The following is a 13,831-nucleotide window of genomic DNA, read 5'->3' on the forward strand; positions in this document are numbered from 1 at the left end:
GATATAACTCCTTCTAGATGGACAGTAGATCGATCTCTACTAAACAACCAACAATATATCAGCCAGCTAGAAACTGTTTCATTATACTATTTCGAAGATAATGCAACAGGTACCTCAAAGCAAACAACCTGGGACGCTTACAAAGCTGTGATAAGGGGTAAATTACTTAGCTTAGGAGCACATAAAGTAAAAGCTAAGAAACTAGAAATCAATAAGATGGAATTAGACATTAAAAATGCGGAATTACAACTAGAGAACGTAACTTCCCCAGGAAAAAAGGAAGAACTAGAGAAAAAACATCAGAGAATAAAAGAAAATCTAGCAAATTATTTAGAAAATACTGTGAGAGAAAAATGGGAAAACAGTAAATTGGCAAATGATGAATATGGGGAAGGGTGCGGAAAATTATTGGCATGGAAAACAAAAAGTGAACAATCTAGAAATAACATATCATGTATTCAGACAACAGAACAATCACTAGAAACCTCTGAAGATAATATAATAAGACAGGAGTTCTAAAAATTTTACTCTGGCATATATAAAGAAGATATGAATCCAACCAAAGAACAAATCGGTAAATATTTGGAAACTATTCCCCTTCAAAGAATAACAGATGAAGAAAAAACAGAGTTAAATTAAAGGATCAAACCTGAGGAAGTCAGAGAGGTGATAAGCAACCTAAAAAGAGGAAAAGCCGCCGGCCCAGATGCCCTTCCAAATGAATTTTATATAACACTAAAAGAACACCTTGTCAACAAACTAACAGACCTAATGAATAGCATATATATAGATCATGAAAAAATCCCAGATACCTGGAACGATGCGACAATTAGTATCATTTTAAAACCCGGGAAAAACCCCAAAACATGTGAGTCTTCCAGACCAATATCGCTACTAAACTGCGATTATAAAATTTTCACACAAGTTATAGCAAAACGACTAGCAAAAGTTATGCCCGGACTGATTCATTTAGACCAGAAAGGGTTTGTAAAAGGGAGGCAAATTCATGAAATTACTCATGAGTTGTTCGCAGCAATTGACATCGCCACCTCTAAAAAACTTCCCCTCACTATAATTACCTACGACGCCGCAAAAGCGTTCGATAGGGTAAATTGGGCTTTTTTAAATAAAGCTATAGGGAAATATGATCTGGGGGAAAGTATCGCTCATGCGATAAAAGAAATATATAAAAATCCAAGAAGCCAAAATACTAGTTAGCGGCAATCTAACTAACAACATAAATATACAACGTGGTACAAGACAAGGTTGCCCACTGTCGCCGTTACTTTTTAATCTCTACATCGAACCATTGGCCACTTTGATTAGAGAACACCCACAGATTTCTGCTTTTAAATATCAAAACTGGGTAAAGAAAGTAGCATTATATGCTGATGACTTAATGGTGTTCACAACAAACTATGAAGGTGCCTATCAAGCATTGGATGAAATGATGAATGACTTTGGTAAAGTCTCGGGCTATTTAACAAACAAAGAAAAAACTGAAACAATGAGCTGGAACTGTAACCCAATTTCACCGTACAGTAGGGGCAAACTAAAATATCTAGGAATCACCTTGGTAAAAGAAATGGAGAAAGTCCCGCAACTAAATTTAACGATAATTGCTAAAGAAATGAGAAGACTACTTAAATCATGGTCAGGTTTACCATTAACTTTCCTAGGAAGATCCAACATAATAAAAATGTCTATTATCCCAAAATTCACATACCTTTTCAATACCATACCGTTGGAATTTAAAAAAGAACTCATGAAGAAGATTCAGGGTGAAATTGCAAGTTTTATCTGGGCCTCCAAAGGAACGAGAATAGCCTGGAGTAAACTTAGGAGAAAGAAAGATCAAGGAGGAATAGCCAGTCCTGATTTATTTGAATATTACAGATCCTTCCAATTCAAGAATTTTAGATCACTACTGAGGAAATATCAAGAATATCCAAGTTACCTACAAAATATGACTGAGAAAACTGACCATTTCCTGTTTAAATTCGGACACCCGAAATTCTTCAAAAAAATAAAATTTAAGATTTTATGTAACGCTGCTAGACTCTGGTTCCAAATAAGAAGCGCTGTAAATATTCCGTATTATAGTACAAAAGCACCAATATGGGATTCCCTAGGGTTACCAGAGTGTTTAAAAGATTCTTTAGCAATGCCACTTAAAATAGCAGGAATAGTATTATGGGGACAATTACTAAAAGGAAATGAGATAATCCCATGGAACTCGCTATATGAATTTACAGACGGTAAGATATCAAAATGTAAATATCACCAGCTATCAAATTGGGCCAAATCCCTACAGGAGAAAAATACGGGAAACAAGATACTTGAAAACGAAATGACAAGAACCACAGCAATAAGAAAAGAAATATCAAAGTGGTATTGGTCGCTTATTGAATCAGGAGAGGAAGACTTTATAATCCCGGAAAAAATGTGAAGGAAGGACATACCTGCTCAAGAGATAGATCTGCAACTGGTATGGCAAGAATCTATGGGAAAATGTTGGTCCTGTATAAAGTCAGCACCTTTAAGAAGGAATCATCTGTTTACAGTACACCGTGCTTATTGGACCCCAAAGAAACTGTCTAAATTCAAGGGATCTAATGTTAAGCTATGCCCCAAGTGCGGAGAAACAAGAGCGGACGACATCCATATGTTTGAAAAATGCCCCGCAATAACAAACTACTGGGAGGAGATTGGTAAGACAGTGAATATGATACTAGGAACCAACATAACTGTAAGTACTACTCTCATATTTTTTGGGATACATAGCAACATAGGTGCTGATAGAAATACATTAAATAAAAAACAGGAAAGTTTACTTTTTGTATTAATATTATTAGCCCGGAGAGAAATCTGCATTAATTAGGTTAAATCGATCGCCCCAAGTTATACAAATTAGTTAAATTATGTCATTAAAATCAACAACCTCGATGAAACATGGGATATACGAAGAGAACAAACTTTTGGGAAATTTGGGAGCAGCACTTTCAAAGTAACTAAAATCTTCTAATAGGTCATGAACAATAAATCCAATGATTAACGCGATAACCTATAATACCAGGCAGAAATGGTTTTGCCAAGTAGCCAACTGGCTAGCTCACACCCCACTAACCAATGGTATTATTGGAAACGATAAAGGGTAAGTGGAGAAAAATTGATGAATCTAAACAGTGAAAGGGATACTCCCCAAAAAGACAATTCCGGAAAGCGATGGGGCTGTAAAGGCAAAGTTTCTAAAAAGATCATCAGTTTCTCCAGAAACCTCCTTATCTATACATCTGTACAGGAATACCAGTTCCTGCCGACCTTGTCACATGTCATTCTGTGGTGGGAGGGAGGGAACTGGAAGACGAGGAAGAAAGGAACCCTCACTTAATGCATCTAACTGATCTCGTGGGAAGGATTTGGAAGTATCTAAATCCAAATAAGCTTTATTCGACAATTCATGTCATAAAAGCATTGATACATAGAATTACATTTATGAGAGTAAAACAATGTATTCCATTTTTTTTTAAACGTGCAAGTAATCATAAATGAGATTTCATCCTTATATATTAAGAAGACAAGTTCATAAGATAAAAACAGCAAGGGGGAGTTCCGAGTGAGTAAAACTCCTTCTGCCTGGGCTAAGGATGCTACAACTGTGCTGGTGTGCAGGGGTACTGCTGAAGATTTTCCTGATATAGTCTGATGCCTAGGGAGAATTGACAAGGTGAGGAATCTGCAGTTATATAGAGTCTCTATCAGAAAGAGTGTTATTGAAGGTAAAACCTGTTCATTAAGACTGCTTTCCCAATCATACCCTTGTGTACCCATAAGACCCTTACGAGTCTTGAAGATAAGGATCTAAAAGGTGAGCTGTGGCATACAGCTGAAAACTAAAAGATAGAAATGTTAACATTATACTTTTGCTGTCATCACTGCTGGTACTATAGTGATACACTTTGGTGTCGTACATTAAAAGCCAAGTATTTAGTAGCCATTTGTTGCCTGCCATCCCATTCCCATACCACTCAGTACGTGCATTACTTGCCCAACTGCGTATTTTGTTTTTACAGAGGTACTGATATACCTTTTACAATAAAAGAAATTAACGTGCACCTTGAAGTAAACAACCTAATTTACATTGGATATCTGTAGGGCTGTGAATGGTAAACAAAACACGTGATTTTAGAAGTTTTAGTTAAAAGAAAAACGAGTTTGAAGCAAAGTTTGCCGGTGGTATCTGGGATAACTGACTGTCTTAGGCCAGCTAGACTGAGGCCCTTTCCACATCTAAAAGGCAATCATCCCTGCTTGAATAAAATAAAGGCGGAATCTATTGTGCAAAAATGAACATGCAGCCAGCAATTTTTTAAAAATTCATGTTAAATACATTATTTATATTTAATTATTTAATGTTTTATACAGCGCGAACAAGAACCAGAAATGGGTATCCGAGCGCTTCACATATTTAAAGCATTGTAGTTTTAAACAGTATCAGAGCATATCATGTATATATAGCATTGTAGATTGAAACAGTGCAATTGAAACATATAAATGGTTGTAGTTGTCTCAATAAAAATATCAGACAAGGAGAAAAAAAGAAAAACATTTGTACAATCACTAATACAATTAGCAATAGCCTAGGTTATAGCTTATAATACATTTGAGCTTGTTCTGGGTATTCTCAGTGGTGACAGTAGGGGTAGCAGTCCTCAAGCAGAAGTCTCAGTGCGAGTAAGGACCAGTGGGATGCACCTAGTAAAAGAGTGAAGAGCTCCATCTAGAGTCTGGTAACGTATGAGTTTACAAAGAGAGGAAGATACTCAGCAGGCTTGGGTGGGTAGAGTAATTGTCTGAATGGGGCTTCTAGAACATGGAGTGAATGGGCTGCTGTGGATTAAGGGAGGTGTTTACTCATTAGGAAGGACTTCGCTTCTTTTTTAAATGTTTTTTTAATGTAGGAGTAGATGAGATTTTTCTGATGCCTGGTGGAAGCGAGTTCCATATTCTTGGTGCAGCGCCAGAGAAGGCTCTGTCGTATGTTTCTTTTTTACGGAAAAATGGAGGCTTTAGAAGAAGAGTACTGGCGCTCTGTGAGAGTCTGCTTCCTCCAGTAATTGACATTTTCTGTGCTAGGTACAGTGGAGTATTGTGATAGATTGCCTTATGAGTTATGCAGGGCATCTTTAGTTGGATTCTTGCTTCATGAGGCAGCCTTTTGAGAGCTTTCAGATGTGGGGTGATGTGGTCAACTTTTTTTGATCCTGTTAAGAGTCTTGAGGCTGCATTAAGACAGGCTTTATGTGGGGCTGTTAAGACTTTGGGTAATCCTGATAGAGTAGTACATCCATATTCAAGTCTTGAGATGACTAATGACCGAACTGCTGTTTTGAGGTCAAGTGGTTCAATGTAAGGTTTCATTTTTCTAAGGTAGATGAGCTAAAGCGAGCATTTTTAGCCATCATGTTGATGTGTGATTGCATTTTAAAGTTCTTGTCTAGAGTGATTCATTTGTCTAGAGTGATTCATAGCGTCTTGGTGGAGTCCACCAGGATCGGAGTGCAGTTTAGTGCAGTGATCCAGCTTGGTCCAATCCTTCCTAACCGTGGAGTTTTTTTGGGGAGAGATTAAAAGGGATACCGTTTTTGAGAGTTTAGCTTAAGGTGATTGTTTGTTAGCCATTGGACGGTCTTTTTCAATGCTTGGTTCATCGTCTTAATCTCATCCAGGGAAGTGATATTAATATATATGTGAGTGTCGTCTGCATACATGTGGAAGGAAATGTTAGCCTGCTATAATATTTCGGTTAAGTGTTCGATATAGAGATTAAATAGTGATGGGGATAGTGTTGAGCCTTGTGGTACTAGTAGGTTATGGGATGGTGTGGATAGATTTTGATGCACCAGGAATCTTTGTGTTCTGTTGTCTAAGAAGGATTTAATCTATTTTAGGACCGTTCCCGATAAACCCATCCTGTTCTCAAGTCTCTCGAGTATTTTGCCATGGTTAACAGTGTCCAAAGGAGACGAGAGTTCAAGTAACACAAGCTGACATGTTTCATTACGTTGTAATGCTAGTAGGGTGTCATGCACAATATGGAGATTTGCTATTTTCGTGCTGTGCCCGAGTCCGAAACCTGATTGGCAGGTGTCAAGAAGCTTGAATTCCATAATGTGTTGGTTAAGCTGTTGTTGAACGCATTTTTCTATTACTTTGGCTTGCATGTGAATGTTGGTTATCAGTCAGAAATTGTTTGGGTCTGAAGGGTTCTCTGTTGTTTTTTTAGGATGGGGATGACTTGGCTGTTTTTTAAGCAATCCGAGATGGGTCCTTGAAAGAGCAATGCATTGATTATCTTGGTCCAAATGGGGATGATAGTATGGTTGATAGATGACTGGCAACTCAATGGGAGGGGGTAGTGGTAGTGGTTGTTCGGTTTTCTAGACAATAAGATTTTGGTGATGTCTCTGTGGTCATAAAGTTTGAAGGAGGACCACTGGGCTTTATTTTTGGTTCCTCACAGAGCAGGTAGGGTTAGATGATTGGTTGGAAAATTATTAGGGGAAGTGGGGTTGTCAGCTGCAGTCTTGAGTTCCCTCTCCAAGGAAGTGCCTTTAGCAGTAAAGAAGGAAGATAATTCTTCGCTGCTTAAATGTGATTTTGATGTCAAGAGTGCAGATTTGGCATTTTGTTGGATTGCTGTTTTAGAATTTCGAATAGTTTCCTCTGTCTGTTTTTGGGGTTGCCAAGCTCCGACCTAAAGAAGTCTTTTTTAGATTTTAGGATACTTTTGTTGTAGGAGTTTCTGCACTTTTTATCGGTCTTAAGTGAAGGGATGAAGGATGTTGTCTCCATTACTGTTCAGTTAGTCTCTGTTTGCATCTTTCTTCATTGAGAGAACCATTGAACCAAGGGTTTTTGTCTTTGACCGGTATCCTTTTAAGTTTTGGCATGGCTAAGGCTGGCTTTCCCGGGGCCCCATTATACGCAAATACATACATGGCAGCATTTGAGGACAAACATATTCTACACAATGAGCATTGGAAACAACTTCTCATCATGTACATGAGATACATCGATGATATTTTGATCATTTGGCATGGTAACCAAACACTACTTAAAAACAATATTGCTAAACTCAATCAATGCAACCCACGCATACAATTCACTTTCAACATCAGTGCACATAAAATTCAATTTTGGGATATAGAAATCAGGAATACAGACAAAGGATTGGAAACTTCGGTATATCGAAAATCGAGAGATAAGAACAACGCTTTACATTTCTCTAGTTTCCATCTGTTTTCCTTGAAAAAACACCTTCCGGTTTCCCAATTCATTCGGATTAAAAGGATTGCCTCAAATCTAGAACAATCCAAGGTATTGATTCACGATCAAGTGGAAAGGTACCATCAATGTGGATACCCATCTGATATTCTGGATGATGCCATATTGACAGTACACACCAAGAATCTGGAAGATGTATTGAACAATCAACCAAGTACAAAAAACAAGCGAGAAGATTTTGTTTTAAAACATTTGGTGGAAGCTGCAAAAATCAAGAACAATATAATAAAAAGATGGGAAATCGTTGAGCAGGAACCAGACTTTGAGAATGTATTCATGGGGAAACCACTGCTTGCGCATACCCGATCAAAAAACCTGATAGAACTGCTAAAACCTAGAAGGATACAAATATCTCAATCATTCAAAGGCATGAAAAAATGTTTCAACTGCGGGCAATATGGCAATGTTATAGTGGGCAATATCTTTCATCATCAACATACAGGCAAGCCAGTAAAATTGAAATACAATGGAGATTGCAACAAAGAGTGATATATGCGATTCGTTGTCAAAGTGGACTTGGTTACGTGGGGAGGAAAGCACGCAAATAAAAACCTGCATCATTGAGCATAAAAGTAGGATACGCAACCTCAATCAGCACTCATGTTTAGCCACACATTGGGAAGATGCCAAACACAGCATACCACAACTGAGATTCACTATTCTAGAACACATCACACAAACAGGGAGTTTAGATATTACCACTAAGCTGGCTTAGAGGGAGACATTTTGGATCAAACACCTTAATACCATCATTCCAAAAGGGCTGAATGATCACTATGAAATGCTCTGTTTGCTGTAAATTCCGAAATGTTTATCAAATTCGCTTTGTGTTACTCCATCCTGTATGTTGTGGCATTTTACATTTCTTTTGTATATAGGTAACATTTGTTACATTCGTAATATCTGTAATATTTAAAAACTCATGTAAGTTCGTACTTACACCCACTTTTTGCATGTCTTTTGCACGTGGATTCACTCAGTCTGATCTTGCACATTCTCTTCATCATTTTAACAAGACACTGATTGAGGGGGAATAGTTGGGATTTTTTTCATCCACGCTGCCTCCTGCCGGGTTCGGGAAATTGTGGTCTTCTGGTAGTTTTACTTGGTTTAGTTTAATTTTTTCACATTTGTCATTTGTTGGCAATATTAGTTTAAGACAGACATTTCTCTATTTTGCTATCATTACAATTGAGTCCGGACATTGCGCGCACTAATAAAGTTGTCGGAAGTTGTTGTAATTTTTTTACATCTCACTTCATTTATACGTCATCTACACGTGACAGAGACGTCAGGTTACATGTACGCTAAATATCGGCGTTTAACTTTGAACACAGCAAACGCTCGGCACGTATGGATGGGGCTGCATTGAACCATTAACCTTTCTTACTTTTTGGTAAGTGCAATTTAGATCAGCAGCATCTGTGAATTGCGTATGGTTTGTGAAGGTTTCCTTAAGAAACATTCAGTTTATATTCACAGAGTGCTTTTCCTTGGTTTGAAATTGATTCACGAAGGCAGCAGCGGTTTGAGAATTTTGGGTAAGCCGGGGGATTATGGAGGGTGTAGACAGTGCATTTGTTTCATAGATCGTTCATAACACTGATACGGTGCTTTTCACCTTACAGATTCTGTTTTTAACACATGAGCGAGCTGGCACCACCAATTCATTGTAATCTCTGATCTAGCAGGTATCTGGATATTGTCTTGGTAGACCATACTTTTGTTTACACTCACATTCGGATAGACAGCTAGTAACCATCACTGTTGTCTATAGATCTTAATCAACCGCATTAAGTCTTCTCCGGGGACACAGGTTTCTTCGGACATAATTATCCAGGTATGCATTTGCTTTTAGACGTATCACACATTTTTAACATCTACCACGAGTTGCATGACTGATCAAAGCTTGAGTTCACTTTTATGTTATTTCCTGTGCTTTTTCACTTGGTTGGGTTGCATCTATATCTTGTACTCAAGTTTATTTAATATTTCTACATTAAACTCACATTCATTTCTTATTTCTAATCATCAAAATCACTGCAGAACTAGTGTAACAGTGGTTGGCAACTTCTTTTCCATTCCTTTTCATTTCTTGTATGAGCATGTTTTTGAACTCCTCTAATCCTGATATTCTTAATCACAGAAAGTGATAGCAAGCACAAACACTATACCGTTGATATCTGTATATATCAGACATGCCATTTTTGGATAGACTATTTACACTTCATTATATGTTTACTGTTCTAGCAGAAGGTTGAGAGGAATGTTTGAGTAGCAGCACATATTCAACAGACAAATCACAAGCCCCTGAGGAAGGGACTCGTCCCCAAAATGCATTGGCCGACTTCTGTTATTTCTTTGTAATTTTGTGATCAAATCCTATTGATGATGTTCATACTGTATATGATGTAATATGCTTGGTTTTCAATTCAATTTGATTCAAATTATGTAAAAGTTCACTTATCAATTCTACTTTTTTTTAAAGATGACAGAATAAATTGTCTCAGGACGACATAACAGAAAAAGATTTTCGGTTTACATGTTTACTCTCATTCACCAGAGATTGAAGTCTTAGGGACTATTGTACATTGCGTTGAGTGAGGGGAGTGGACTTCTTCCACACCTATTTTGTACTAGATTAGCACAGGTCTAGAGGCTGTAGAGGTTGGACCACAAGCATATAACAGCACACATCAAAATTCTTTGAACAACTAAAACTTTTTTATTGAACATAGCACTACAAGGAGTGTGGTTGGCACCCCCACCAAGAGTGCAGATTTGGCATTTTGTTTGATTGCTGTTTTAGTATTTCGAATAGTTTCCTCGGTCTGTTTTTGGCGTTGCCAAGTTCCGACCTAAAGAGTGAAAAGGACTTGCCACCCATACGTGACAGCTTGATCTTTGGAATTTCAAAATGATTTGCTGTGGAAGACCGAAGAGATCTGGAAGGACGATAGGGGCGCACCAGGTTGTGCAGGTATTTTGGAGCGGTATTGGTGGAAATCCTGTGCATAAAGCATAGGGATTTAAATTTGACTCGATTTTCAATTTTTAGCCAGTGTAACTTCCTGGTATATTTAGTAGTTGGAGTAGAGATGGGAATTTTCCAGAGTAGTCCGGCTGCTGCATTTTGTACTGACTGTAACCTGCGGACAGTAGCTTTATTCGCCCCCAGGTACAGAACGTTGCCATAATCTATCCTGGATGTTATTAAGGCGTTGACAACTGTTTTCTTGGTGTTTTCAGGCAGCATCCAACAGATCTTTTTTAGCCATTTCAATATGGCGAAGCAGGTGGCCGAAGTCTTTACCGCTTGCTGGTGTAGACTGAGTGAGTCGTCAATAATGACGCCCAGGTTGCGAGCATGAGTGACAGGGGTAGGGGGGGTGCCCATTTCAGTTGGCCAGTGTTTGGGGTCCCCAGAGTTCTTTATTTTTGCCCAACACGATTAACTCGGTTTTTTCGCCGTTTAGTTTTAGGAAGTTTTTTTGCATCCATTCAGCGATTTTACTAAGTCCGAGTTGTAAGGAAGAAGAATTGTCAGAGTCTACAGCTGATAAAGAAAAAAGTAGCTGAGAGTCATCAGCGTAAGAAAACATTAAAAGCCCTGTATCCTCCACTATCTTGGCCAGGGGACTCATATACACGTTGAAAAGCAACGGGCTAAGAATGGAGCCCTGTGGTACTCTGTGTTTAAATGTCATGGTATCAGAGCAGGCAGTTTGTGAGAATACCTGGAACGTGCGGTTTTCCAATAATGATCTGATCCAGTTGAGAGCCGCCCCACGGATGCCCAGGGAGTGGAGTGTCTGGGCGAGGACCGCATGCGACACGGTGTCGAATGCCGCGCTGAGGTCGAGTAGCACAAGTGCCACTGTTTCGCCCTTGTCCACCATGCGACGGATATTTTCGGTTACCCCCAGCAAGGTAGTCTCTGTGGAAAAACCTGCACAGAATCCCGACTGGTGGGACAGTAACAGGTCATGAATGGTGATAAAATCAGTAAGGCAACGATGTACATGCTTCTCTAATATTTTTGCAAAGGTGGGCAGCAAGGATATTGGGCGGAAGTTAGCTGGCAAATTGGGGTCTGCGCCAGCTTTCTTCAAAAGCGGATGAATCATTGCATGCTTCCATTCACTGGGTACAGATTGTTCCAGTAACGAAGCATTGAGAAGATCAGTAATAGTAGCTAAAACGTTGCTGTTCAGTTGCTTTAAAACTGAGCATGGCAATGGGTCTTTAGGTGAGCCAGATTTAATAGTTTTTAGCAGCCTTTGAACCATATCAGGATTCAGCAAGGGCCAACTATCAAGTGTGGCAGAAGATGCATCAGCCAGAGTAGGGCAATCAGGAGTACCTATGGCATTACCTGGAATAGGTGATGCACAGTTGGAGGTAGCTTCAGAGGTTGAATCATGTTTATTAGAAGCTTGGTTAATATCTTGGTGGATTTTATCAACTTTGTTGATAAAGAAGGTGGCTAACAGGTCACATTGTGTTTTGCACATGTAGCCCGTTGCTTGGTGCGGAAGGGACAACACCCCCTTGATAAATAGGGTCCTTTGTTTATAACATTTGCTTCACTAACTTGAGGGGAAAGAGTGTTGATGGCATATATTAGTAAATGGATAAAGCAGGCAATATTTTGGGAAAGGAACAGGGCCCCTGAATCTAGGATGGACTTACCCTGACAGGCAATATGCCTGGCCTATGTTTTATCTAGAAACACTCACCCCTCTGGAGTGGAGGGTTGGTGTTCTAGACGGGTTTAAGCCTCTTGAGCAGAAATGAAAGGGGTATCAATTACCAAGCATTTCAGGGCAGCCACTTGGGCAGACCCCAATACTTTTGTAAAGCATTACAGGTTACAGAATGTAATAATGGGTTGCTGAACGCGGTTTGACATGATTCATTATACTAATAAGTAAATCACTATGTGATGGAACATGGAACATGGAAGGTGGTTTATTGTTTGCTTTATTGATATAAGAAGACTGTTTTTGCAATGCTTTGGTATTCCTCACAAGTAATGAAGAGGATAATTACAAGGGGATGAGGAGGTAACTTTCCAATTACCAAGTGGTAATCTTCATTACTCCTAATCCTGATTGTCCATGGCACATTCATTACTTCTCCCCCTCCATCCCAAGTCATCTGCCTTCATGTTGTGACACTAGGCTTGTTAATTCAGGAGAAATGCAGGGTGAGGATGGCCAAGATAGGGTCCAGCTATAGAGGAAGGGAAAATCATAAAAGTAATCCTGTTTCTTTTTTCTGACTTTGGAGGTAGACTCCACCTCACAATTAATGCACTGGACTCTAATCAAGACTAGGAGTAATGAAGATTACTGGTAAGCAATCAGAATATTATTCAGTCTATTCTTGAAGTAGCTGTTATTATTTTGCTCTGTGACCTGCCTTGCACACTCTCTGCCTTCTCTTATTAACTTACAACTCAACGGTAATACATTATTACAGTATTTTGGCTACGACCAAACAATGTTGATGAGCATTGTGTCTATAATGAGTATATCAATTTCTTACTGCAGTTAATTAATTATGTCACAACTGAAATGTAAAAGGAATCAGAGCAAGGTTTTAATACAGATACTGTAGGTTTCGATGTACTAATGTGTAATACTGCAGTGAAATACCAATAAAAACATAGCTGCTCACACAGTTTGAGCAATAATCTGTAACAACATGCAGCAGTAGAGTACAAACTAGGGATGTAAACTCTCTTCTTCCATCTAATTACCACCTTGTCTTTTCAGAATACCAAAGCTGCGGACAAGCTCTGTTACCCACAGGAGGATGGAGAATTCCCCATGGACTATACTGAGAAACTCTTCGCTTTTCCAGTTGAGCTGCAGAACTATAGTAATTCGCAGGTGAGGAGTCTGAAAAGGGTATCAAGACATAACTGTTCAAGGGCATAAGCAAGGAATCAAGCAAAATGATGGGGTCCAGTAGTAAAAAGAGTGCTGACAATATTCTGAGAGTTATACACATTTGGCTCAATTCACAAGAGACTTGTACTAGTAAATCTATGCTCTGAGCACAAATGACACAATTACTTACTGGTAATCTTCACAGACCTGCATTAACATTCTTCATGCAATATCCTCACCTAATGACGGTCTATGGACTCAAATTAAAAATCTTTAGGTTCTCACCGATGGATATCATTTATCGTAAAACTACAGTTTAACGATCTTAATGCATTGTTCTTGGTAGAACAACAGGTGTAACGTCTAATGTAAGGAGCAGGCTGGTTTCATTGGGAAAGGATTTGCTGCAGTTATCATCGGAAACCAAAGGAGGTCATTGCCGCCTTGGTGGGGGGCAAATTTTGCAATTCCATTGAAGGATTACCTAGAAACAGTAGTTTATAGATTATTATTGAGCATTTGAAAATTTGTGATGGCCCTGAGTCATTTCTGGAAGTTAGTCAGAGTTCTGTACTTTCTGTATACAC

At 38.9% G+C, this 13,831-nt stretch overlaps 1 protein-coding gene across 3 annotated transcripts in view; it reads left to right on the plus strand.

The window, feature by feature from the left end:
• The window catches only part of LOC147692313 (endothelial PAS domain-containing protein 1-like), a 595,714-nt gene that overhangs the window by 354,888 nt on the left and 226,995 nt on the right, over positions 1 to 13,831 (plus strand). For 2 of the 3 annotated variants that reach the window (XM_086938561.1, XM_086938563.1), the window contains one exon: positions 13,128 to 13,244. The exons of the other annotated variant lie outside the window; for it this stretch is intronic. In XM_086938561.1, coding sequence (XP_086794687.1) covers positions 13,128 to 13,244 — 117 coding nt within the window. The remainder of the gene's footprint in view (positions 1 to 13,127; positions 13,245 to 13,831) is intronic. 3 annotated transcript variants of the gene reach the window in all.

The sequence above is a fragment of the Lissotriton vulgaris genome, chromosome 9, assembly GCF_964263255.1.
Source record: "Lissotriton vulgaris chromosome 9, aLisVul1.2, whole genome shotgun sequence".
NCBI lineage: Eukaryota > Metazoa > Chordata > Amphibia > Caudata > Salamandridae > Lissotriton > Lissotriton vulgaris.